Source organism: Nicotiana sylvestris, chromosome 9 (assembly GCF_000393655.2).
Source record: "Nicotiana sylvestris chromosome 9, ASM39365v2, whole genome shotgun sequence".
In the NCBI taxonomy this organism is placed as follows: domain Eukaryota; kingdom Viridiplantae; phylum Streptophyta; class Magnoliopsida; order Solanales; family Solanaceae; genus Nicotiana; species Nicotiana sylvestris.
In genome coordinates this window covers 174557360-174583113 of record NC_091065.1, presented here as the reverse complement: position 1 = coordinate 174583113, position 25754 = coordinate 174557360, and the positions used below count along the sequence as shown (strand labels likewise).

Here is a 25754-nt window from a genome sequence, read left to right as displayed (position 1 = left end):
TCCTCCTTGGTTTTTCTTTGTGTCGCGGTTCTTTTCCAAGGGTTTTGTTTGAACCGGGTGTAGTTAGTTTTTATTTTTTGTTAGAAATAGGAAAACTTGTGTTGTGTTTTGAATTGCAGCGATATCTCTTGAATTTGTTATGCCTTAAGAATAGTGAGTACATTGGTTGTAATGCTTACGCTCAGTTTTTGACTCTTGTAGAAGTAACTTAAATTGTATGATCTTAACTTTGCTTAACTACTTTGACTAGAGTGTCTTAATGAGTCCAATCCTGAGTGAGTTATGTGCCATATGTGTGTAAGGTTTTGTGTTATTCTATGCATTGCATTTGATGTCTAGAACTTGCCTCGTGTATTTGCAAAGCAAAATAGTAGTTTTGTTTAGTCTTGGAAGTAATATAGACGTTTCTTTGTTGAACCAGATATATATATTTTAATCGCCTAATTGTTATGTATCGTAGTTAACTCCTTTTAGCCTGTAATCGTATTTCTTTGGCAGCCACATTACAAGCTTTACTCATTTGTTTGAATTAACCATCTATTTGAACCTTTTAACCTCTCATGAGCACTTGAATTATTATGAACTTTGTAAAAGTTAAAGTGTGGGGCGGTTGGTTTGGCTTTTGAGTGGAACTAATGAAATAAGGAAAAAAGGTGCACTGTTTTGAAAAAGTAAGAGCTACTTGAATTGGAAAAGTAAAAAAAAAAGAAAGAAAGAAATAGTTGTATTGTTGCGAAAAATATTCTTTGATAGTGGTAACTCTTGATGTAATTGTGCTTAAAGAATAATGTGGTAATATACATTGATGTGAAGGTAGAGTTTTGGTTGGATATAAGTGGTGTTTTAAATGTTAAAATGTATGTATTAAAGTGCTTAGGGAGGTATAGTCACTCTTATATCTAAATGTATCCTACCCGTCCCTCAGCCTACATTACAACCAAATACAATCCTACTTGATCCTAGACTGAATGAGCTCGATTAGTATAGTAGTACACTACGGGCAAGCCTATGGTGCATCTTTCGTGGCATATGAATGTTATTTCTGAGAGGGAGTGAATTCTTTCTATCTTGAGTTCCTAATTGTTCTTAAATTTTATTGTGTGTGTGGAACTATTCTCTCTTTTTTGTGTGAGGGCACTTGATTCAAGAAGGAAAGATAATGTCAGTGACCTCTATGTTAGAGTAAGTGGGTGAGTTGTGAATAATGTGTGGTACTTGTGAGTCAATTCTTGAGGTGAAGATGTTACACTATTGTGCTTAGTCTATTTTAAATATTCTTGGCGTAATGAGTTAGGAGAGTTGTTTAAAAAGGTTGTGTCTATATAAAGTGTAGTTTGATTGCTTTGAGGACGAGCAATGGTTTAAGTGTGGGGTGTTGATGATCGGCTATAATTACGTATTTTTGTCGCTTATTACATTCTAATGTACTTCATTTTAATTGAGTTTGAGCTTTAATTGTTAGTGTTTTTCACTAAATTGTGTATTTTATGCCTTGTATGAGTGATTCCGAGCTATGTAGATAGTATGGAATGAATTCAAGCGATTCAGAGCTTTGAAGTTTGAATAAAAGCTCAAAGAATCAAGCCGGGATCGTGTTCGGGGATCAACGGATGATAGTTAAGAACGAAACAAAGAATCGAGCGGGCATGCGGTGCATTGTCTAGTAAAATACACACAACTTTTCGTTCAGAACTCTGTTTGGGCTCCACAATATATCGTTGGAAAGCTATTCGAATGGGATACAACTTTCATTTTTTGTATTTTTGCAAATTCCCACTACCGCGCCGCACAGTGTGCCGCATTTGTGCAATTTTCCAATAGTCTGTCAGGTAACAGCTCTCTGAACTTCCCCACTGCCACGCCGCACAGTGCGTCGCCCCATGCGGCGCGCCTGTACAAATTTTATAGAGTAATTGTCCTATTTCACGCGGGAGAAGGTATTTTCGTCTGGCCCCGATCCTACTTGGTATATATACATGGAAAATATTACTTTGTGGATTCTTTGACATAATTTAGACCTAAGGAGGCTAAGGAGACGAGAGATTCGACCTAAGGAGGCAAGAACACATTGGGAGCAAGACGGAAGATTCTTCTACGAGTTTTTCACTTCCTTCTTCCTATTTTCATTATTGATTATGAATTCTAGTATTGTAGTTATGCATACTATTATGAATAGCTAATTTGTTATCTAGGGTTTTGATGGAACCTATTGGAGGATGATTTTCCTGTTATGTTAATATAGATTTGTCGTAGTATTTTCTCTATTTGTTCAACTACGTTATTATTGTGGTTGGTTGAAGGGCCCTCAATCGACTGTGCCTATTTAATGTGTATTACTCGGGAGAGAGTGCATATTTAGGTAGTTGTTGAACAACATCACTCCTAACATATATGAGGGATCAATACGGAGGGTTTAAAGGTGAGATTAGGGATAACGAAACATTGGGTGCGATCTAAGTAGCTGCAATTAAAGCTAGCTAGCGTAATTCGGGAGAATATGCCTAGTATATTGTTGTAATTACTCGGGAGAGAGTTACGACAGTCATAGTGCTCATGATTGATAGAGAAGACTTAGGCGAATTTATAGAAAACGTAGCGGGAAGGATTCCGACAATTAGGAAAATCATAACTCTAGACCTCCTTAATCTTGACTCTAACCCTTAGTATCTTTAGTTGTTAATTTACTATTTTAATTTATTAGTTAATTAGTTAAATACAAGAATCTTAATATCTATAAGTTAGGAATTATTCAAGTTTGTCTTCTTGTTAATATTGAACAGTTGTAGCTAAGCCTTAGTTTTCTGTGGGATTCTACTCCGGACTTGTAAGCCGGATTATATTTGCAACGACCGCTTAGTCCTTTTTATAAGGCATAGTTGAGTGTGATCAAAAGTTTAGAATACTTATACCTTTCCTCAATTTTTTTCTAATAACTAAATATTATTGTCTATACATAGTGAATATTTGATTTCATCCCTAGTTCAATTTTCCACGGTCTTAAACAAATATAGGAAAAATAATTAAAGAGCATGTGAGGCATTGATAAAATTTTCATTTTTTTTAAAAAGATTCACTTTTTTCCAAAATCAATGTTTGGTCATAAAATTTCTAATTTTCACTTGATGAATTTTTAAATTTTACGAAAATTTAAAAAATTTCAAAAAGTTATTTTTCAAAGTTTTCAGTCAGATCAATCACAAAAATTCAAAAGCAACACAAAATTATAATCATATCCAAATATAACTTTAATTTTCAAATACCATTTTCACTTAATTTTTTTTTCTTCGGAATTTTACAATTCTTATGTCGAAACGCCCACTAAATAACTTTTTGGTTTAGCATAGGAACACGTATCTTACGTGGTCTTTGTAACATTTCTATATTTCTACTGGAAAAAAGATTTAAAAGTTATAGCATCTCTGTCTTTGTCTCTCTCTAGTCTCTAATATCTAGCTGCCTGCGAATTGTGAAATTTCCCCATATAGGGCTTCAATTTCTTGCACTCTTTTTCCTGTTCAAACAATTGAAATTACCAAAATACACCTCCCAAATTACACACGAGGAGGAGTATGAGTATGGTCGGCGGCGATTCAAACAAGGAGAATAACACCGGCGCCGGTGCTGTTGCCGGCGAAGGTGTTACAATCAACGTTCGATGTTCCAACGGCTCGAAATTCTCCGTGAAAGTTAACCTCGATTCGACTGTAGGATCCTTCAAGTCTATTCTTGTACAGCACGCAAACATTCCTGCTGAAAATCAGAGATTGATCTATAAAGGCCGTATCTTAAAAGACGAGCAAACACTCGAAAGCTACGGTACGTTAATTATACACTTTTTTTACTTTTCTTTTTCGATAGTGGAGATGATCAACTGCTGGTGCGTAATTAATCAGTTCACTAATTAGATAATTACAGGGAAATCTCTTGATAAATGATAAACATCAGTAATTGGTAATCTGGTAAAAATGGTAACTGACATGCTACCACCGGATAAAATTGTCTGATAATATTAAAAAACTGGAATCCAATTAATATATTGATTTAAGTTATATGCACTGAATTTTTTACACTTCGAGTGTAATTTAATCTGTTATAGTGAATTACTTATCTTTTGTTTTAGGTTAGTTATTAATGCTATTAAATAGAGTTACCTGCAAATACTTTCTACTTATTGTGTAAATATCTTTTTACACCGTCTGTGCGAGGAACTTAAATTCTTAATATATTTGGAATTTGTATTGAAATATGATGTAACAACCTTGGTACTACCCATATTTGACTCCACAATAGTAATAATTCAGAATTCAAATGGAGATGACAGAATTAGCACTCAGCGATTTAGTACTTCATATATACTGATCAGTAAACTGGAATTACCGCTCAAATAGAAAGAAGAAGCTATAATGAAAGTGCAGAAAATAGAACTAAGAAGCAAACTCAATCTAAGAACATCACTCAAACGTCTGCATTAATTCGACCAACGAACTCCACTCTTATGTAGAAGAAGAAAATTAGCTATGACTATCAGCTAGGATGCAATGAAAACTTGAAGAAGATGATGAAGAACACTTGAATAGAGAAGAGGAATTGTAGAGGAAATGAAGAGAGAGAAGGAGACGAACAAGAGAGAGAGAGAGAGAGAGATATTCATGCCTTTTCACAATAATTTCATTGTTTTTATACGAGGGATGTGGTCTAATCCCTTAGATGCGCTGACAACGTCGAACTGTGTCCTCTAATTAGAAAAAAACAATCATCTCAATATATATTGGATAGTATCCAAGTCGAATCCACAAGGAGAAATTTTGGTTGTAGTTAAGCCTAAGTCTAATTACTCTGGCCTTATATGATGCCAAATACCCCGATAGTTGATGGGCCTACTCCAATTATCATTCCTAGCTGCCAGAAGTGCATTAATAACTAAATATAGTAAGAAACAGGGATGAGGTTAGCTATTCCCAGCAATCTCCAATTCCTTGGGTAATTAGATCAACCCAAGCTTCAATCTACTTTCCTAAGCAAGACCCAGCTAACCGGGAATGATTTAGTGTAGGTATCCACTTAATTTAGCCAAATGAACACAGATTCAAGTAGATAATAATAAACCCAATCTAGATAAAGCAAGTAATCAACTACCCATTAGTTAAACAACATAGATTTGGTTCACAACCTAGAGATTAGTCTAGCTACTCATAATTAAAGCAATAAAATATAAACTAAGATAGAATTCATAATGGGTAACAAGAGGTGGTTAAAATTGGGGTTGGGAGACAATCTTGGTGGATTCCTCCAATAGCCCTCATCTCCATGATCTGAAATTTGCATTTATTATACCGAACACATACCCAACGCTTCCGTTCACCTTCAGCTGAAGGTCCCTTATGCATGGAAGACAAAGAGCCTGAATAGATAGCACCCTAGGGCGATGTGCATAATAGAGTGTGAATTTTGTAACCAACACAGAAACTGGCAAGTAACTTCTTATTTAGCAGCTTATCAGAATCAGAAGAACTATTCACTTTTCCCACATGTCATGAAGCAAAGCATGACAAGTGTAAATGGTTGGGTGTAATTCCCTTTTCAACACCTCTTCCGGAATATAATGAGTCTCCTTGGATTCAGAATCCTTAGCCTTCCCCTATTGTCAGTCCCATCATCCTTACGCTCAATTCTTCCTAACTTCTGTTGCAAAGCTCTTGATTTTTCCATTTTTGTTTGCTAAGTAAGATAGCTCCCTGTGGTCTGGAGTTGTTCCAGCATGCTTTTCAGTACTACCACCATAATCTTAAGGAAAACCTACTACCTCTTGTTTGATCTCAACCATGTCATGTGTTCCTTGGCCATGAGAAAAAAGGCCATTACTACTTTCATTTCCTGATGCAATAGCAATATTGTCAAAATATCTCTATGGATTGAAGCAATAGAATTCTCTGCCACATACACGTTAACATCAGCCCAAGCAGTCGAACCATGTGAAAGTTTGGCACCAGTAGGCACATTTCCATCAACTACACTGTCATTGATCAATTTCCAGCATATTTAGATTGTAGTATGCTGACTAGGCTTATGAATGGGCTGAGAATGCAGCTAGGGGGTAGAAGTTTTAAAGACCACTTTGCTTCTTTTTAGGTAAGCGTCAGTAGCCTTTCTTGCGACCTTGCCTGCTTAACTGCCTTGTCAAAGTGGTTCCTCGAAATACCTGATAGCCATCTTAATTTCTTTTTGAGTCCACCTGTGAATCTTGAAAGGAAGTAGGCATCATTGAGTGTTGGAGTGTGGATCATCATCTGTACTCCAAGGACTCCAACCTTCTCAAGGTACTCTTCAACGGATCCCTTTTGAACCAACTTGTTCAACTCTTCCTCAAGGTTTTATTGTGTGTGATGGAACTAACAAGTCTTTTGCTTTTTTGCTTCTATTTTCTAACTATTTTGCATCTTCTTGATGCCCTTATTGAAGACAATTACTTCATTAAAAAAAAAATTCAAACAACAAAGGGACTAGAAAGGATAGCTTAATTGGAAAGCTCCCTCCACCTCCGACCTTGAGGTTGGGAGTTCAAGTCATTCATCAAGGGAGCAAAACGGAGATGGCCACTTTTGACCTCTAGGGAAGAGGGGTTGGTAGGTTTAGATTACCATAAAACAACTACAAACCTAGTGTTATCCCATAGGTGGGGTTTGGAGAGGGTAATATGTACGCAAACCTTACCCTTATCTTGTGAAGGTAGAAAAGTTGTTTCCGATAGACCTTCGACTCAAGGAACAGTGAAAATAAAGCAACAAACAATAGAAACAACAATGAAATAAGGTAACCGAAGCGAATGACACACCATGTAATAATAAAGAACAAGGAATAAGAAAATACAAGAATAGTAATAGTACTACTGGTAAGCCTAAGAGACACTAACGACTACATGTCAACCTTCAACCCTAATTCTCGACCTCCACCCTTTCCTATCGAGGGTCATGTCCTCGGTAAGCTGGAGCAATGACCTGCCTAATCACCTCACCCCAGTACTTCTTTGGGCTATCTCTACCCTTCCTCAGATCCACCATGGTCATCCTCTCACATCTCTTGACCCGGGCATCTATGTCTCTCCTTTGAACATGCCGAACCATTTCAACCTCGATTCCCGCATTTTGTCCTCTACAGATGCCACTCCCACCTTGTCTCTAATAACCTTGTTCCTAATCTTGTCTTTGCTGGTATGTCTACACATCCATCTAACATCCTCATTTCAGCTGCCTTTATCTTCTGGACATGTGGCTTCTTGACGGGCCAACACTCAGCCCCATACAACATAGTCGGTCTAATCATCACTCTGTAAAACTTGCCCTTAAGTCTTGGTAGCAGTAGCACATTCTTATCACACAGAACCCCGGAAGCGAGCTGCCGTTTCATCCCCCCCCCCCCTCCAATTCTACGAATAACATCCTTGTCAATCTCCATGTTGCCTTGGATTACAGATCCAAGGTACTTGAAACTATCCCTTTTGGGATGACTTGTGTATCAATCTTCACTTCCACTCCTGCTTCATGCATCCTATCACTGAATTTGCACTCCTAATTACTCTATTTTGGCCTACTCAATATTTTTTTTTTAAAAAAAACCACAAAGGTAATTGAACTGAAAGAGAAATAAACAATAATGAAAATGGAACTTTGAACAACTAGATGAAGCTTGCGAATCTGTAGAAATTAGAAGAATTGAGAAGAGGAGAAAGGAAATCAGAAGAATGGTGTGAAGGATTGGGAAAAACCGGAATTCTGTGTTATGCCTTTCTCTCTCCTTCAGCTAGATTGTTATACTTACTCCCTTAAATCACCGTTCAAGTTCATTAATCCAGATTCCTGACTGTCCGTGTCTCCCTTTGTTTTATTCAAATCCCCCGACCTTCTTGGTTGATTTCGGTAAACGGGCAGTCCGGTGCACAAGGCATCCCGCGTATGTGCAGGGTCGGGGGAAGAGCCTCCCGTATGGTCATATACATTTCTTCGGATAGGGGATTGATAACTTGCGATTTTGATTTGGTTATGAGCTCTTGTATTTATTTATACTTTTTGAAAAGGAAAATGAATGTAATGTAATTATGGACTCTTGTATTAAACTATTGAGTATTAGAGTGAAATCGACAAATGGAGGAGTGGAATAGATATTGAGGATTAAGTTGGCCGCCCCTAACTAGCTTGGAATAGAGGCATAGTAGTAGTTGCTCCTGTGATTTTTTTTAGGTTATAATATGTAATCTGTACCTATTATTATGCTTGTAATGGGACTGGTAATGCTTTTACTGTCTGATAATTGGATTTGGGGCTTATCCACTGAAGGTGAGCAAAGATGAAGAAAATGAGCTTTATTGGCTTCAATATGTGTGGCAAATAGTATTGTTTGCTAATATCCTTTTGGTATCTACTGTTAAACAACGTGGGTCTTTTCTTGATAAAAAGAACATGGGCATTTGGTTTACTTGATAACGTTTTACCAGGGTGAAAGAGAGCTGCTGCTTGGGAGGAGTGGATTAATAATTTGTTCAATGTGCAAGAATGCGTGCACGAGCTGTTTGCCATATTAGAGGGGTAGTCCTAGTTTTGAAATCGATTGATTGGAAGTTCTATGCTGATGTTGGATTGTTACGTACTAATGTTGCACATGCTGACACGGGAGATGGAGTAGTATCTTGTTTGACTTGACTTAGTGACAGCAATTTGGAAACTGAATAGTAGGATGTGTACACTGCTGTAGCCTCAAGTGTCTGACAGATTGAGGGGGTAATTAGAAGGTTCTAAGTAATTGCTTTGACTTATGGGAAGCTATTGTTAAACTATACTGTATTAGTAGACCATTTATAACTAAAAAGCGTCTTACCCGGTCTTTCAGGAATTCAAAATGTTATTATAAATTGTCTGAAAAGAAGGATCTGTGTTTATTACATTTTTTGCATAGAAGATAAAACTCAAAACCATACATTTGGTAATTTTTTCCGAAAGTGCCAAAAATTGTAAATTCTAAGAGACATAAGGTCTTTTCTGTTACATTACAATGTTCATTCTATCATAATGTTTGACTTTGTACAAGTTTTGATTGGAAAAACGGATTATTACATAGAGGAAAGATGTGATGCCATTGGAATTTTTTGGTTTAATATTATTAGAATTGCAAAACTGTGATGCGAGATGGGTGAAAAGTGTGGCTTCTGCAACTTTTTGTTGAATGTAATGTGTGATTCCACATTCCTGGGCATACTCAGTTTGGTATTGATGGAATATCTTCTTTTTCTTATTGAGTGAGAAGGGTGTAAAAGTGGGGCTTTTGTGACTCTTTGTTGAATGTAATGTGTGGTTCCACCCTCCTTGGGATGCTCAGTTTTGCATGGACGGAATATCTTCTTTTCCCTGTGGTTAACTTCTAAGTCTGCATTGTTTGTTACATGAAGATACTCTGACACATGTCAAGTTGATCACTATTGGTTAATAATCACTTCAAAAATGTTCAAGATTAGCGTATAGAATTGTTAAACTATTAGCAACTCCGGTGCGGGGCTTCTCTTGCATCTGCTATCGTATCTGCATTCACATTTTATCAAGCTATCAGAGTGGTAATCTTAGTTATCTAGCTTATTTTAACTTTGTGCTTGATAGGTCTGGAGGCGGATCACACTGTGCATTTAATTCGAGGTTCTGGCCCAGCTCCCTCTGCAAACCCTGCAAGTTCAACCAATGCTGGAGGTCCAAATACAGATCAGCATGCACCAAGAGATGCTGCTTCAAATGTAGGTGGGCCATTTCCGGGATCGGGCCTGGGAGTTTCACTGTTTCCTGGTCTTGGAAGTGGTGGTGGTGGTGGTTTGTTTGGAGCTGGACTTCCAGATTTTGAGCAGGTCCAGCAGCAGTTGACTCAAAACCCCAACATGATGAGAGATATGTTGAATATGCCTCTTGTTCAGAATTTAATGAATAACCCTGAAACCATTCGTAACATGATCATGAATAATCCCCAAATGCGAGAGATCATGGAGCGTAATCCCGAGCTTGCTCACGTACTCAATGATCCTGCTACTCTTCGACAGACAATGGAGGCTGCACGAAACCCTGAACTTATGCGTGAGATGATGCGCAATACTGACAGGGCCATGAGCAATATTGAATCTTCTCCTGAGGGATTTAACATGCTGAGGCGTATGTACGAAAATGTCCAAGAGCCACTCCTAAATGCAACAACGTTGTCTGGAGATACGAGAAATGATGTGGGGTCTAACCCGTTTGCAGCTCTTTTGGGAGCACAAGGTGGTGGGCAAGGCAGACACCAGTCAAATAATCCTCCAACTTCCGGTTCTGAGACAACTGATAATCCGCCTGCTCCTAATACTAATCCACTTCCTAATCCTTGGGCATCTGCAGGCAGTTAGTTTTTACCAGCTCTTGTTCTTTAATTGTTTTTGACTAGCTAGAGTTAAACTGTTTACCTTTTTTTTATAAAGGAAATTGAAATGGCAATAATTGTAGTCATAAACCAGCACAAAGGTAGTGCTGAGATTTGAAGATTTCTGTACAAGTGAGCAAAAAAGCCAACTGTATAGCCCTCTTTTTAACTTAGAGGGAGTAAAGTTTCTGCCTCATTTGGATATTCCTGTTTGCACCAAAAGTGAAGTAACATGAGATAAAATCTAACTTGATCCTGTGCACTGATTTTTGTTTCTCTTCAATGCATCTTGAAATAGTTAAACTGTTGACTTAATCTCTTGTTTTGTTGACCTTGAGGTTCTCCTGCAATTAGTAGCTAACTTTATCTCTTTCTCTTGTGCGTCTGGAGATAATTCATGCATCTTTGCTGCTAAGGTTTGGCCATGAAATCCTACTTGTGCAATTTGTGTTTAGAACTTGTGCTCTCATATCCCTATCGCATAACAAAATTTAATGGTCATCAAAGCACTATAAATTTCTAATTAAAATTTGCTGACTGTAAAAGAAACTTTTGTTCGTTTTACTTTTCGTCCATTGAAATATTTCACAGTTTCTTGTAAGCTTCTTAGTATTGATTTAAAGCATTTTTAATCCGTCATGTTAAAGACAGTTATGTTGTACTCTTAGGATTCATGGCTAATCATTATGTTATTGCTTTATTTATGAACTATAATTTCTAATGAAGTCATGTTGTTGGATAAGTATGAGGTATATGGTTTCATCTCCATAAGTTGCATGGCTTGGGTTGTTTTTACTCATACCTTGACTTTTTCAGCTGGAGCTGCCCAAGCCAATACCCCTGCTAGGTCAAATACTGTTGCCGATACTAGGGCTGCACCACTTGGTGGCTTAGGTGGACTTGCTTCCCCAGGTTTGGAGCAAATGCTAAGTGGCATGCCAGATACCACTTCTCTAAATCAAATGATGCAGAACCCTGCGATCTCACAGATGATGCAATCTCTCCTTTCAAATCCTCAGTACATGAACCAGGTATTTATTTATTTGGTCTGACTGAAAATTTGCATGCAGTCGTTTAGTTTATGGATGTATGTGTTTTTCCCTTGGCTCCTCTTTGTCTGTTTGACAGAAAGTTCTCATCAAGCTTCTCATTTAATCTGTGTGATAAGGTTTTAGGGCTGAACCCACAGCTAAGAAGCATGCTCGATTCCAACTCCCATCTTAGAGAAATGATGCAAAATCCTGAGTTTATTCGTCAATTGACATCACCTGAGACAATGCAGGTAAAGAATTCTTGCCATAGTTGGAAGGTCTTGCTTGCTTAAAATATGCATCTGGTGTATGATATGTAGCAACTGAATAGTGTGGGTGATCCCATTCATTTTTGGTTGGTAATACGAAAAGTTTTATCATTAATAACACTCAAGAGGAGTGCATTCATCTGCAAGATAAACCAAAAAGGAAATATAATATGGACCAAAGAGACCGTTTACCAAATAGAAGTGAACATCGGATGTCAAATGGTCTAAAGGAAAAAACATACAATGGCAGGTGGTACTAACTACCAAGAAACAAAAAACTTTCATCTACTTTTTTCTATATTCTTCTTTTACAATGACATTACACCTGTTTGTGAATCCCTAGTTCTATGTTAGAAATCTGACAAAGAGGAATAAGAAAAAGGTGGGGTAAGGCTGCCATTGTTGGGTAAGAGAAGCTCTTTAGGGTTTAAGTGGGGTTATTGGGCCAAGGGTGCAAAAAGAGGGCTTTTGATGTGTGTCTGAGATTTGAGTATAGCGCTCGATCAGTGTATGATTATCTTGTTATGGTGTTCCTTTGTTTTTATCCATCTGTCTTTTTTGACTTCTATATCTTTTCTTTCTTTTTAGCAACTTATGACTTTTCAGCATGGGCTTTTGTCTCAAGCTTGGCGACAGCAAACAAACCAGTAAGTTGGGACCTATTTTCTTGGCTGGAGAAATGCTTCATAATTTATCTTACACGAGTTGTCTATTCACTTGAATTTTCAACTCTCACCATTCGGAGTGTACCCTTGTTGAAGAAAAGAGAACTTGACATATTTTTGTTTTACTTGCTTTGGATGGAAAAAATCTATCTAATATGGAAGGAAGAAAGACAAACTTGTTACTCCTACTTTTCTGTGCTGACAATTCCCTTTTTCTACTTTCAGACAAGTGGGTCAAAATGCTGGTGGAGCAGGTAAACTTCCCATTCTTCAGTTCTTCCAACTTGATAATCGTATCGCTGCGATCAGTCATTCCTAATTAGTTTGCATGATAGCTGGTCTCTTCGTTAAATAATGTTGTCTTGGGGGACATAATTCTTCTTAACATTTTTGTTTCAAAAGTTTGCTCTATCTTGGCACAAACAGGGTCCACTGAGAACAATACACACCTTCAACTTTCAAACTCATCATAGATCATTTCATTTGTAAATAGACACTCAATTTGTCCATGTTGTTATCTACGTTGCAGAGACATTGTGTATCTTAGTTTATTTGACATATGGAATTTGGGTTTCAAACTGGATTCTTGACTGTGGAACCATTATTCAGGTTGTTAAATAGATGGCTATTGATTGTCAGTGATACAATGGATATAGGGAACTATTGAATCTATTTTGACTTAATACCATATAAAATTCAGGGTTGAAGGACAAAGTTAATGCAATTTCTGTGTATGGATTCTGCTCAAGTCAACTCACATCGTGTGGTGGTTTGAATAATTGCAGCAGGTGACAACGGAATGGAAATGCTGATGAACATGTTTGGTGGACTTGAGACGGGGGGCTTGGGTGTCCCTAACAGATCTAATGGTTACTTTTATCTCTCTCTTTTGTTCTTCAACATTTCTCTCTTTCTTTTTCCCTCCGACTTACCAATTTGTCAATTTTCCTCTTGATGTTTTGTTGTAGTGCCCCCAGAGGAATTATATGCTACTCAGCTAACTCAGTTACAAGAAATGGGTTTCTTTGACACTCAAGAAAATATCCGGGCACTGATTGCCACTGCAGGCAATGTTCATGCTGCAGTAGAGCGACTTATTGGAAATTCTGGACAGTAGTGTCAGTATTTGACTATAGGACAACACAGCAACTGATGGCTCGGTGAATTGATCGATTTTGGACACAAGGGAGCGTCATATCATGCTGGAGATAAATATTCAAAATTTTAGTACTTGGATCCGCGTCTCATCGTCTGCCCGTTCTCTTTTCACTTGGACTAAAAAAGAAAGTGATGAAAGATCTAGTTCTTGAGTTCCCCATACATGAGATGTTAAAGTCAGTTTCATAATTAGTTTAATATAATGTTATCTATTCTCCGCCTCCATGCGACCTCAGATTTTCTGGACACTATTTAATTTTCAGCCATAGTCATATATCTCAGTCCACTAGATTTATTATTCTGTTGTTGTTACTGATCTATTGTCTCTTTTCGTGTTCTTGAGCCGAGGGTTTATCGGAAACAGCCTCTATACTCCTCCCCGAGGTAGGGGTAAGGATTTATTATTCTATTGTTATTACTGTTCTATTGTCTCTTTTCGTCTTCTTGAGTTGAGGGTCTATCAAAAACAGTCTCTCTACTCCTCGGAGGTAGGGGTAACGTCTGCGTACACACTACCTTTTTTATTGGGTTGTTGTTGTTGTTGTCATATATCTCAGTCCACTGAATTTATTATTCAAATAGCTGCATAATGTGTTTCAGCGTTTGTATGCTACTGGAGTATTAATGTGCAGGTTTTTGTTCTTTGAGTTATGAAAAATCTTTAGTTGTTTTTACAGACAGTCGATGTTAGGCCGAGTGGTTGTTAATTTCAGGTTTGCTTATACTACAGAAGGCCATACAAATCGTTCTGTGAACTTATGGTTCAGTTTCCTTTATAGCAAAAGGAAGATCTTGATCATAATTAGGCTTCACATGTTATATTGTCAGAATGGCTTGAAAAAGCATAAACGGCAAAGGGCCATATTGCCCCTGCACTATACGCTATGGGACACTCATGCCCTCTGTTGATGGTTTGGGTCATCCGAGATTTCGCCGTTGCGAAAGTGGCACATATTTGCCCGTATTTTCAACTCCAGGTAAAGGAATTTTTTTTTAAAAAAAATTGAAAAATCCAAAAATTCTTACAGTAAAAGGTAGAAAGTGTTCTATTCGTATAATTCAGGGAAAATTTTGGCCCTTTTCAGTTTCACCGTCTTTCCTTTCATTTCCACTTCCACAAAAGTTTTTTTTGAAAATGATACGTGGACTTGTACTTAACTGGCTGGACAAAAAGGGTGCTTAATTAACTAAGTAGTTTGGTTTAGTGACAAATTATGCAAGAATTAGTAATGCAGGAATTAATGATGTAGGAATGAATTAATGATGCATAGATTATTTCTTGTAACAGACTTACGATGAGATAGTCTATTTGTATCAGCCAAATCCAATCCTGAACTGTATACAAACTGCAATCAGGACAGCTTCTTGTTGGATATTTGGTATGATGTATTAAAATCAGTATATAGTGTATATATTAAAAATGCGTGTTTATTTTTTAAACAAGAATACAAGGTTTGCTTACCGTTACGAGGGTTAATTTTTGCCATTTAGTTATTTTAATTCATGTATTACTAATCTCCCATTCTTATTCCATATTCTATCCTTAATGCATAACTTATGCAGTTATTATTGATGAAGGAATGAAAAATAGTAACCAAATATTGCTATACTTTTCTCTCCACGACTTTAAAAAAATGCACAAATAGACAACTCTGGAAAATCTACTAAAAGAAGAAACAAGAGAACTAACAGCTACAACCACATTTGCCAGTGCAATGAAATAAAAAGAAAGTTTGCTCCAATTAACTCTGCTGAACCTTCCTCAATACAGAAGCAAAAATAGTGTCAAGCTCTCTATGAGTACCTTTGATAAATCACATACAATACAGTTATGCCATATATGATATAACACAGAGGTGAAAGATTAAAAAAAATTGTAGTTAAGAAAATTGAAATGCCACAAAGTAGTGAATAATGAACTTTTAAACTAAATGAGAAACAAAGAAAATTTATAAACACATAGCAAAGGCCAAGTTCTTCAGCTCATATTTGCTCCCAGTTCTACTTGTCATTTTCCAGATCCGGCACTGAAGCCACGGTCGTTTGTCTGGCGTGGTGACTGACGACTTCTTGGAGATTGTTGGTGGCGATGAGATGAAAAATGCTCAGACTTGCTTCTGGATTCTTTTGGTTTCTCTTTGATGGCTTCAATCTGTTCCAACACGTCCATTACTTCTTTCATTGAAGGCCTATTCTTGGGGTCGCCTTCTAGGCATTTTAGAGTAATCTGAGCAGCAAGCGTTGCTCCCTTTGAAGAATATTGGCCTTCTAACCGAGCGTCCATAATGGACTTCAGCTTCCTTTTGTTAGACAGCATCGGTTTCACCCAGTCCACCAACTTCTGCTGTCCACTCGGTCGTTTGGTGTCAAGTGCTCGTAAGCCTGTCAACATCTCAAGCAACACGACTCCAAATCCATACACATCACTTTTTACGTATAGATGGCCTGTTAACACGACAACATCCTAATTAACGTGTAATACTGCAAATGGCTTTCGTGCTTCTTGCTTTTTATTGCTGTGAGGTGAACTGCTACAAGAGATGAATGGAATATCTATACTTGCAAGTGGATGCCATGGTATTGGCCATATTCAAAAACGTGTTAATAAAAGTGCAGCATGCATAATTGAATCTGTCCTAAAGATCTTGGAATATGTTCTACAGGTTTATTCACGAATCACTTATGAAGAAGGTGATAATAACAAAATAAAGGCAAGAAATTACAGTTAGTATGCTAATTTAACCATGGCATAACACAAAGAAAAGGTTGTTTAGCTAATTGTAATTGTTCGAGCAGAAAGCAAACGAGCTAACCAATAGTTATGTAAAGATGATGGGCTATTCCCATTTCATTTGATGACCAGTGGCTAACTGAAAGCTATGCAGCGGGAATACTAAAGATTCCCTCAGGGAAAAATAGAGATATCCTATGTTACCCCCAATATATCCGATGAATATATATAGGTGAAGTTCATTGTCAGACAGAGAGAGCCACCTTTATTTAAAAGTACACTAAGAATCTAACAAAAAATTGAACTTCATTAACCAACTTACCATAAAGCACTATGGTCATCGACCCACTTAAATCCCAAATCAATGTTCGCTCTTTCAGTCAAGGTCAGAGCTAGTTTTGCAACTTTGTGCTAGTCTAGACTCTAGACCCCATATATAGTAAGGGAAATCCGGGATCATTTAATTGTTGGGCTTCCAGTATAGTCTCAGAACACATGCAGATTGGCTCAAAAAAATGCTCACCAGTTTCAACATATTCGGGAGCAGCATAACCATATGTGCCCATAACACGAGTCGTCACATGTGAGTTTCCACCTGAAGGCCCCAATTTAGCTAAGCCAAAATCTGATATTTTTGCATTGTAATTCTACAAAGCAGAAGGTGCGAAGCAGAAAGTTTCAACAAATAGCCAAATATAGATGTATAATAAAGTTAGAGAAGAAAAACTTTTCACAAGTAAGCAGATCTTACCCCATCAAGCAGTATGTTGGAAGCCTTGAAGTCTCTGTAAATGACTTTCTTTTCTGAACTATGTAAAAATGCTAAGCCTCGTGCTGCTCCTATGACAATTTTGAGCCGCAAGTTCCAAGAAAGTGGTTCAATAGCGGCACTCCCTACGCAAACAAACACATTGCAGGTGAGTGCACCATATCATTAAGTAGCTTTGGTTCGACTAAATTTCTAACGCAAACATCTTACTTCTGAATAGATGGTTTTCCAAGCTTCCCTTCTGCATAAATTCATAAACAAGTAACAGTTCCTTGTCTTCCCGACAATATCCCAGTAGTTTAACAAGGTTAGGATGCGAAAGCCTTCCTAGAAAGTTCACTTCTGACTGCATTTCAAATTGACACGGATTATAAGCATCGTTTAAAAATCTAACTGGAAAGCATAGATCAGAAGAACTGGCGACAGATAGGTTACTATTAAGCAAAAAGAAAATGGAAAATTTCAGATGAATATACCTACTAGAAATGTTATTGTTAAAACGTGTTACCTCCAATGGCTATAGACGATATGGTCAGGACGCAAACGTGTATTAATTTATTAAAAGGTGTCATAAGAAGTAAAATAGATAGTTAAGACACATTTCACTGTGTCGACAACATAAAATGTATTCTTGTGGCAAATGAAAATTGGAAAAGTGTAGTAATATTGAATTAACGATCACAGACTCTGTGCTTACGGCATCTCAAATAAGTGTCAGCAAATATACAGATAAACCACCATATCCAGTGTTGGAGTAAGAATCATATTCTCAAACACTAACCTTTTCAGCTTAGTGCAATTCAATTCTAGGTTTTTTTTTTGTTCACTTTTCCAACTTTGCATCTTCAAAGAACCAAATCAAAACAATTTTGTTAAAACCTTATCCTTCATATTTTATGAGCAATCCGTGCGCAATGTGAACTAGCAAAGTCAACATTTAGTTTTCTACTTGACAACATGCAAATTAAGCAATAGAAATCTGATTAATACCTGAATCGAGAAGAATATTAGTATAACAGGATAAACATATATGCAAATCTATTCACGTAGACCATACACATTTTACCATAGTTCTTCATTACTTCAATTGCATCAAGCAAGTATGATGGGAATTTAAGTTTGTTAGATGGAACAATTACTCAAGTCTGTTACTGGATGTTCCAAAACAAAGACGTTATTCTATAGATATTTAACCGAAATTGGATACCCAAAGTTTCAGCATATTGAACAACTAACTCCTTGTTATTGACTAAATGACGAGCCACAAACTAGCTACATTATCTTTTATTTTTGCAGCCATGTCCTCAACTTGTATCTATGTTTGTGAATTTAAAGTTTTTTTAATATAAAGGGAAAAGGCCAAATCATTGGCTTCTTTATCCAAAAAGAGTCTAAATATGTGCTGAAGAAAAGTTGCTTTATCGTTGTATCAAAACATCTCAATTATATACCTGCCATTCTTCGAATCCTTGAGTACTCTCAGAGTTCAACTTCTTGATGGCAACAATCATTCCAATTCCAGCTTTAGCCGGAGCAAGGGTCTTCTCATCAACCCATCCTTTATACACTGTCCCAAAACCGCCGACCCCCAAAACTGAATCAGACTTGAAATTCTTTGTAGCTAACTTCAAATCAGAAAAATTAAAAATCTTCAAATTTGGAGTTGGCAATATCTCTCCATTCAAACATGTATCATCACTTGCAGCAGCTGAGAAATGACTATTTCCAATGCTGCTACTTGTGGCCGAATAGCCAACGCCGCTGCTGTAGTTCTTTGATGTGTCTGCACAAAAACAACCATGTAAATGTCTAATTCTAACTTTCTGACTCTCAGCAAAATATAAAAACTACAATATTGAAATATTATCCTTAATTCATAACAAGCTAAAAAGAGAACTCTACCTGGAGGAAAAGAAGAACAAAAAACCCAATAATTACAAGAATTAAGACCATCAACAAATCATTCACGAGAAATTCAAGAATGCTGAAAAGCTAGTACTTCCCTCTATCCAATTTTACACGACACTCTTTTCTTTGTAGTCTGTTCTTAAAAAGAACGACACCTTTCTATTTGCAATTTTAACTTTAAATTTCTCATTTTACATTAATAACATGCTGTTATAGCTATAAAAATGTCTATGACACATTTAAGTTCGCAGGTTCTAACAGTCTTTCCTACTTTCTTAAACTCCGTACATAATCAAATACCGCCATATAAAATGAAACGAAGGCGGAGGGAGAGTGTTACCTACGGCGGAGGGAGAGTGTTACCTACGGGTTCGATCAAATCCACTAGCTTTTTGCTTAGACACTGTATTTGTATTTTAAAAAAATCAAATACTTAATTGCGAACCCAGTAAGTCACTAACTAGCTATAGTTCGGTTGCAAATTCACAACTCATAAACTTTAAATTCAGGCTCCGCCTCTTATGATGAAAGGGACTCATGAACAAGAAGAAAGGGAAATTCCAGAATACCCAGAATAGAAATCTCTAAGTACTATAAAACAATAGATGCATAAAAAGCAGAAAGTACCAGGAGTAGAGGGTCTAGCTGAGAAGCTGGGGTGAGTACTACTAGGGTTAGAGTTAGAGAGCTTAGCTCCAAAACAATTCCCCATCAAATTCAATTCTTTCTCCTTATTTTTCCCCTCACTTCAATACTACCATAATTCAATTTGAAAATGGTTTATTAAATTCCAAAGAAACAAGAAAGAGGATGGAAAGGAGAAACTAATGGTTTTAATTTTCAAAGATATTATCAATGAAATGGAAAAAGGTGACTTAGTTTCTTGGTGGACTTTTCCAAGAATTGCTTTAAAGCCTTTTTTTTTACTTAACATAAAGTGAAAGTGTTTGGAAATGTTAATGTTGTCTATGTAACAAGATTGTTTGGTACGTTGGCTCTCCTCCATTTTTTCTTTATATACGCGCCAAAATTTATCTATATTTTATAACAGTAATTTCTGTGCTTTTTCTAGGATGGTTTCTTGTTTTTGCTTTGAGTAATCTACTGTTCCAATTGCTGTTTGTTCTTTTTTTGGTTTCCCACCCAATATCTACTACATATTTTAGGGTCTTGGCTAATTCGGATTTGAAGGTTACCGGGGCACATGGACTGCTCAATCAGTACGCCATCAGACTTTTGATCTTAAGGGTTTCAGGCAAAATATATAAACATTTTCAACATATATGCACATATATATCTAAAATATTGTCGAAGCTAATGGAGTTCAATGACCCGTCTTCTCTATATGTAGGTCCGGCCCTGTTAACCGCAATCCTTGTTTCATCCTCTGTTTTAAAAGGCAGAATTGGGACTCGCCCGGGACTCGCCCTGGGGCGGGGCACTCGTAAAACACTCCTAGGCTCATGTGGGGCTTAGTTCCGTGAGACTTACGCCTTGGCCGTTGGGGCTTACGCCCCGAACACGCCCAACGCCTTACGTACTGGGCTCGCCTAATAGAACTTTATACAATTGTGTGTATCTAACCTTGTAAATCCTCAAATTTTCTTAATAAATCGTTAACTATTCAAAATTACTTTTTTCTTAATCATAAATCATTAAGTTGAGTATTTTATGTCATAATTAAAATAAAATTTATTGCATGTCACTCACTAAGATTGCTATGATAGTAAATTTTAAATAAAGCTTTTATTTAAAAGTACTTATTTATTAATTTTTGTTATGTCTTTATTATATTAGTCCATAATTTCTTTATAATTATTTTCCTAAATATTATTTTTCATGTTTACGAAATACAATACTTATTAATTTAATAGCTCAGTATTAGCTAGTATTTATAAATAATTAGTTATCATGATATAGTATGGTGAATTATGTGTCACTTTATTAACTTGTTGAAACTTAAAAATAAATGATGCTAGAGAATCATATTTAAATTTTGAATAATATTTTGATATAAATTCTCTTTTAAATAGAAAGCATATTAAATAAAAGGAGTATTTAGAAAAATACTGAATTATAACATCGAATTTCTTTCAAGATTCATTACTCCTTAAGAGATACATATAAGATTTCGCATCGAATACGTACTTTTGATGTTTGAGTTATAACGATGTTGCAACTAATTTGAATATTATGATATATGTCAAACTTTTTGTATTATTCATAGTTGAATTATAATTTATGAATATTTTAAATAGATTATTTGTTATAATTTTGTGATTTTAATGTAATTTTTGTAATTATTTTTATTTTATATTATCTTAAAATTCTTGAAATTAGTAAAATTTAAAGATCCGTGGGACTTCGCCCCTTGTCTCAGGACTTACTCCTCGCCTCGTCAGAGGTAAAACTGTCACAACTCGGATTTCCCACCTCGAGAGTCGTGATGGCGACTACTAATGTGAGCTAGGGAAGCCAATTATTGAACCATCTACCTTTTTACCAATTTTATTCTCTTTAACAATTACGAAGAAATAATATTTAAACAACAGAATATAACATAAGCGGGAGAAAACAATAAGTCATCTGAACATGAATATCTATTACAACTGTTTGAGTCTCGACTACCCAGAACTGGTCTCACAGTTTCATAGACGGTCTAAGAATACTACAAATAAAGGTCTGAAAGAATTAATTACAACATTGTTTCTGGAAATACATGTAAAAAACATAAAAGTAGATAGAAGGAGATGCCAAGGTCTGCGGACGCCTACAAGACTACCTCGGGTCGCCTGATGATCAAGAATCAGCAATCTCACTACGGTCTGAAGTCCACAACACTGGGGTCTGCACAAAAGAGTGCAGAGTGTAGTATCAGCACAACCGACCCCATGTGCTGGTAAGTGCCTAGCCTAACCTCGGCGAATTAGTGACGAGGCTAGGACCAGACTACCAAATAAACCTGTACAGTGCAATTATATACAACGGGAAAGAAATACAAAAATAAACAAGTAAAGTTGGGAGGGGAAAACATGCTTCGGGGAATAGCAGGTAAAACAGAATATCAAGCGAATTATTAAGGAATCAAAACCACCCACTAGCAAGAAAAAGGGAACAAATGCAGATTACACTTTCTTTTCATATCTCGTGGCAAACGTGTCACCCACTCCCATTTCACTTGTCTTGTGGTAGGCGTACCACCCGCTCCCATTTTATTATATCTTTGTTGCGGCGTGCAACCCGATCCACATATAATATTGTTACGGCATGCAACCCGATCCATATATAAAGTTGTTGCGGCATGCAACCCGATCCATATATAATATTGTTGCGGCGTGCAGCCCGATCCACATATAATGTTGTTATGGCATGCAACCCGATCCACATATAATGTTGTTGCAGCGTGCAACCCGATCCATATATAATGTTGTTGCGGCATGCAACCCGATCCATATATAATATTTACAATTAGAACGAGAGTCCCGACAAGAGATCAATAAGGTCTACACTGTCCCGGCAAGGGATTTGACAGCATAAGAAATCACGTCCCGGCAAGGGAGAAACAACTATAACCAAACTTGATACCACACCTAACTACCTTAGCTATAACCAAACTCGTTACAACATCTAACCACCTCAGCTATAACCAAACTCGTCACCACACCTAACTACCTCAGCTATAACCAACCTCATTCTGACACCTAACTACCTCAACTATACCCATAATCCCTACCCAACACAAAGAATCATCAACCTAAGCATCTGTAATATCAATTAAGAACACAATGCAAGGGAACCACAATTCAACAATAGCCCGGCAAGGGGGCAACATAATGATCTCTTCTCTTTCTCACTCTTACTTCACAATTCACGTCACAACTCGAGCCAATGCTCTAGAGTTTCAATTGTCACTTATACTTTCACAATTTCGCTATACAACTTGAGCCAACGCTCCTCAATGTTCATAGGTCACAATTCTTTCCACAAACTTTATACAACAATTAGAAACGTTCACCAAGGCATGAATAATACAACGGAATCATGAAAATCACAAAATAAGACTCGCGGTCATGCTTGACACCAACGTATAGATACTCGTCACCTTGCCTATACGTCGTACTCAACAAGAAGCAAATAGAAAATAGGACACAACTCCTAATCCCTCAAGCTAAGGTTAGACCAAACACTTACCTCGATACCACGAACACAATTCACGATTCAATTATAGCTTTACCCCTTGATTTCACCACCAATTCGCTCGTATCTAGCAACAAGTTACTTAATTACATCAATAAATTCTGAATCAATTTGAATGCATGAAAATGAGCTTTTCAAAGTTTTACCCAAAAGTCAAAATCGCCCACGGCTACGTGGTCAAAACCCGAGGTTCGAACCAAAACCCAATTACCCATTCTCCCACGAACTCAAATATATAATTTGCTTTGAAATCGGACCTCAAATCGAGGTCTAAATTCCAAATTTTTGAAAAACCTAGGCTCTACCCAAAACATCCAATTTCCCCCATGAAAATCATTGATTTGAAGTTGAAATCATGTTAAAAGATGTTAATGATTGAAGAAAACTAGTTAAAAATGACTTACAATTGATTTGGAGAAGAAAGGTTGTTTGAAAAATCGCCTCTTATGTTTTTGGGGTTTTGAAAAATGAAAAATAAATGAAAATCTCGTCTAAATATACTGCCCTCAGATGCCCTGTGCGGACCGCACAAAATCAACTGCGGCCGCACAGTACTACTTGTGTTCTACTGTGACAAGTCTTAGCATTTTGGCCATAACTTTCTCTATAGATGTCCAAATGCCTATTACAATATGTTTCTGAAAACTAGACGCAAAGGGCTACAACTTTTGTTTTTAATCATCTCAAAATTCCTTATGTATCAAAAGATATAGGCTTCCGAAATCGGACTAGTGAAGTGCTCTTCACCGCGGACCGCACAGAATCTAGTACGGCCGCAAAGCCCTCACCGTGGTTCGCACAAAATCCAGTGTGGCCGCACAAGCCCCTCCACGGTAGCATTACTCTTTGTGCGGACTGCACTGGTTTGTTCAGAGGTCTTCCACCTCTCTGAACCTGCAACAACTATGTTTTTAAGCCTACGACATCCCGGAACCTACCCGAAACGCACCCGAGCCCTCGGAACTCCAAACCAAGTGTGCATACTAACTCCAAAACATCATGTGGACCTACTCGTGTGATCACATCACCAAAATAACATGTAAAGTCATGAATTAAACCTCAAAACTCAAGATTTCCATCAAGAACTCTCAAAGTTCATAACTCTTCAACTGGAAGTCCAACTCACGTCAAATAAACTCCGTTTTTCACCAAATTTCACAGTTATCTTTCAAATACTATAACAAGTTTGTACCGGGCTCCGGAACCAAAACACGGGCCCGATAATAATGGTTTCAAACATTAATTCTTTTCTTTATTTCTTAGATAATTCAGTAAAGCGATTTCTTTCAAAAATTGATTTCTAAGGCTTGGGACCTCGGAATTCATTTCCGCGCCCCGCTTCCCATATTTTACTACGGACCTCCCGGGATCGTCAGAATACGGATCCGGGTCCGTTTGCTTAAAATGTTGACCAAAGTCCACCATAATCAAATTTTTAACTCTAGAATTTCTATTTCTCTTATTTTCACATAGAAGGCTTTCCGGATATAGGTCTGGACCACGCACGTAAATTAAGGTGGGGAAAAGGGGAGGTTTTTAGGCCTCGAAACACTAAATGCACTTGCAACACAAGTGATGACCTTTTGGGTCATCATATTCTCCACCTCTAAAATAATCGTTCATCCTCGAACGGACATAAGAAGGAAGTACCTGAGTCGGGAAAAAGATGGGGATAACGGCTCCACATGTTGGACTCGGGCTCCCAGGTCGATGCCTCAGGACGCTGACCTCTCCACTGAACACGAATAGAAGGAAAACTCTTCGATCTCAACTGACGAACCTGCCGGTCTAGAATAGCTACCGGCTCTTCCTCATAAGACAAGTCCTTGTCCAACTGGACAGTGCTGAAATCTAACACGTGGGATGGATCGCCGTGATACTTCCGAAGCATGGACATATGAAACACTGGATGTACGGATGATAAGCTCGGCGGCGATGCAAGTATATAATCCACATCTCCCTCTCGATCAAGAATCTCAAACGGACCAATGAACCTGGGGCTAAGCTTGCCCTTCTTCCCAAATTTCATCACGCCCTTCATAGGCGACACTCGCAGCAATTCCCACTCACCGACCATAAAAGACACATCTCGAACCTTGCGATCTGCATAACTCTTTTGCCTAGACTGAGCCGTACAAAGCCTATCCTGAACAATTCTGACCTTGTCCAAGGCCTCCTGAACCAGATCCGTACCCAACAACCGAGCCTCTCTCTGCTCAAACCATCCAACCGGAGACCGACACCGCCTACCATATAAAGCCTCATAAGGAGCCATCTGAATACTCGACTGGTAGCTGTTGTTATAGGCAAATTCTACTAAAGGCAAAAACTGATCCCACGAGCCTCCAAAGTCGATGACACAGGCTCGGAGCATATCCTCCAAAATCTGAATAGTCCGCTCAGACTGCCCGTCCGTTTGAGGATGAAATATTGTATTCAACTCAACCTGAGTGCCCAACTCTCGCTGAACTACTCTCCAGAAACGTGAGGTAAACTGCGTACCTCGATCCAAAATGATAGACACAGGCACACTATGAAGGCGAACAATCTCCCGTATATAGATCTCAGCTAACCTCTCGGATGAATAAGAGACTGCCACAGGAA

The 25754-nt window shown here is 37.5% G+C and overlaps 2 protein-coding genes across 4 annotated transcripts; one reads left to right on the top strand and one right to left on the bottom strand.

The window, feature by feature from the left end:
* The first annotated feature begins 3422 nt into the window (after nt 1–3422).
* LOC104223477 (ubiquitin domain-containing protein DSK2b-like) lies at nt 3423–13846 on the top strand. 3 transcript variants are annotated; one of them, XM_009774930.2, is made up of 8 exons: nt 3423–3816; nt 9642–10400; nt 11239–11453; nt 11591–11704; nt 12311–12369; nt 12613–12641; nt 13173–13256; nt 13356–13846. In XM_009774930.2, the coding sequence occupies exons 1-8, from the start codon at nt 3570–3572 to the stop codon at nt 13502–13504; spliced, it is 1656 nt and encodes a 551-aa protein (XP_009773232.1). In that variant the 5' UTR covers nt 3423–3569; the 3' UTR covers nt 13505–13846. The 3 variants fall into 3 exon arrangements, with proteins under 3 accessions (XP_009773232.1, XP_070012165.1, XP_009773231.1); XM_070156064.1 differs by having other exon boundaries at nt 9642–10403; nt 13176–13256; XM_009774929.2 differs by having other exon boundaries at nt 9642–10403.
* Nucleotides 13847–15261: 1415 nt separating this feature from the next.
* LOC104223478 (probable serine/threonine-protein kinase PIX13) lies at nt 15262–19863 on the bottom strand. The gene is made up of 6 exons (XM_009774931.2): nt 19581–19863; nt 18497–18828; nt 17256–17391; nt 17028–17170; nt 16800–16923; nt 15262–15990 (listed from the first exon to the last, which is right to left on the bottom strand). The coding sequence occupies exons 1-6, from the start codon at nt 19663–19665 to the stop codon at nt 15554–15556; spliced, it is 1257 nt and encodes a 418-aa protein (XP_009773233.1). The 5' UTR covers nt 19666–19863; the 3' UTR covers nt 15262–15553.
* Between the last annotated feature and the right edge of the window lie 5891 nt (nt 19864–25754).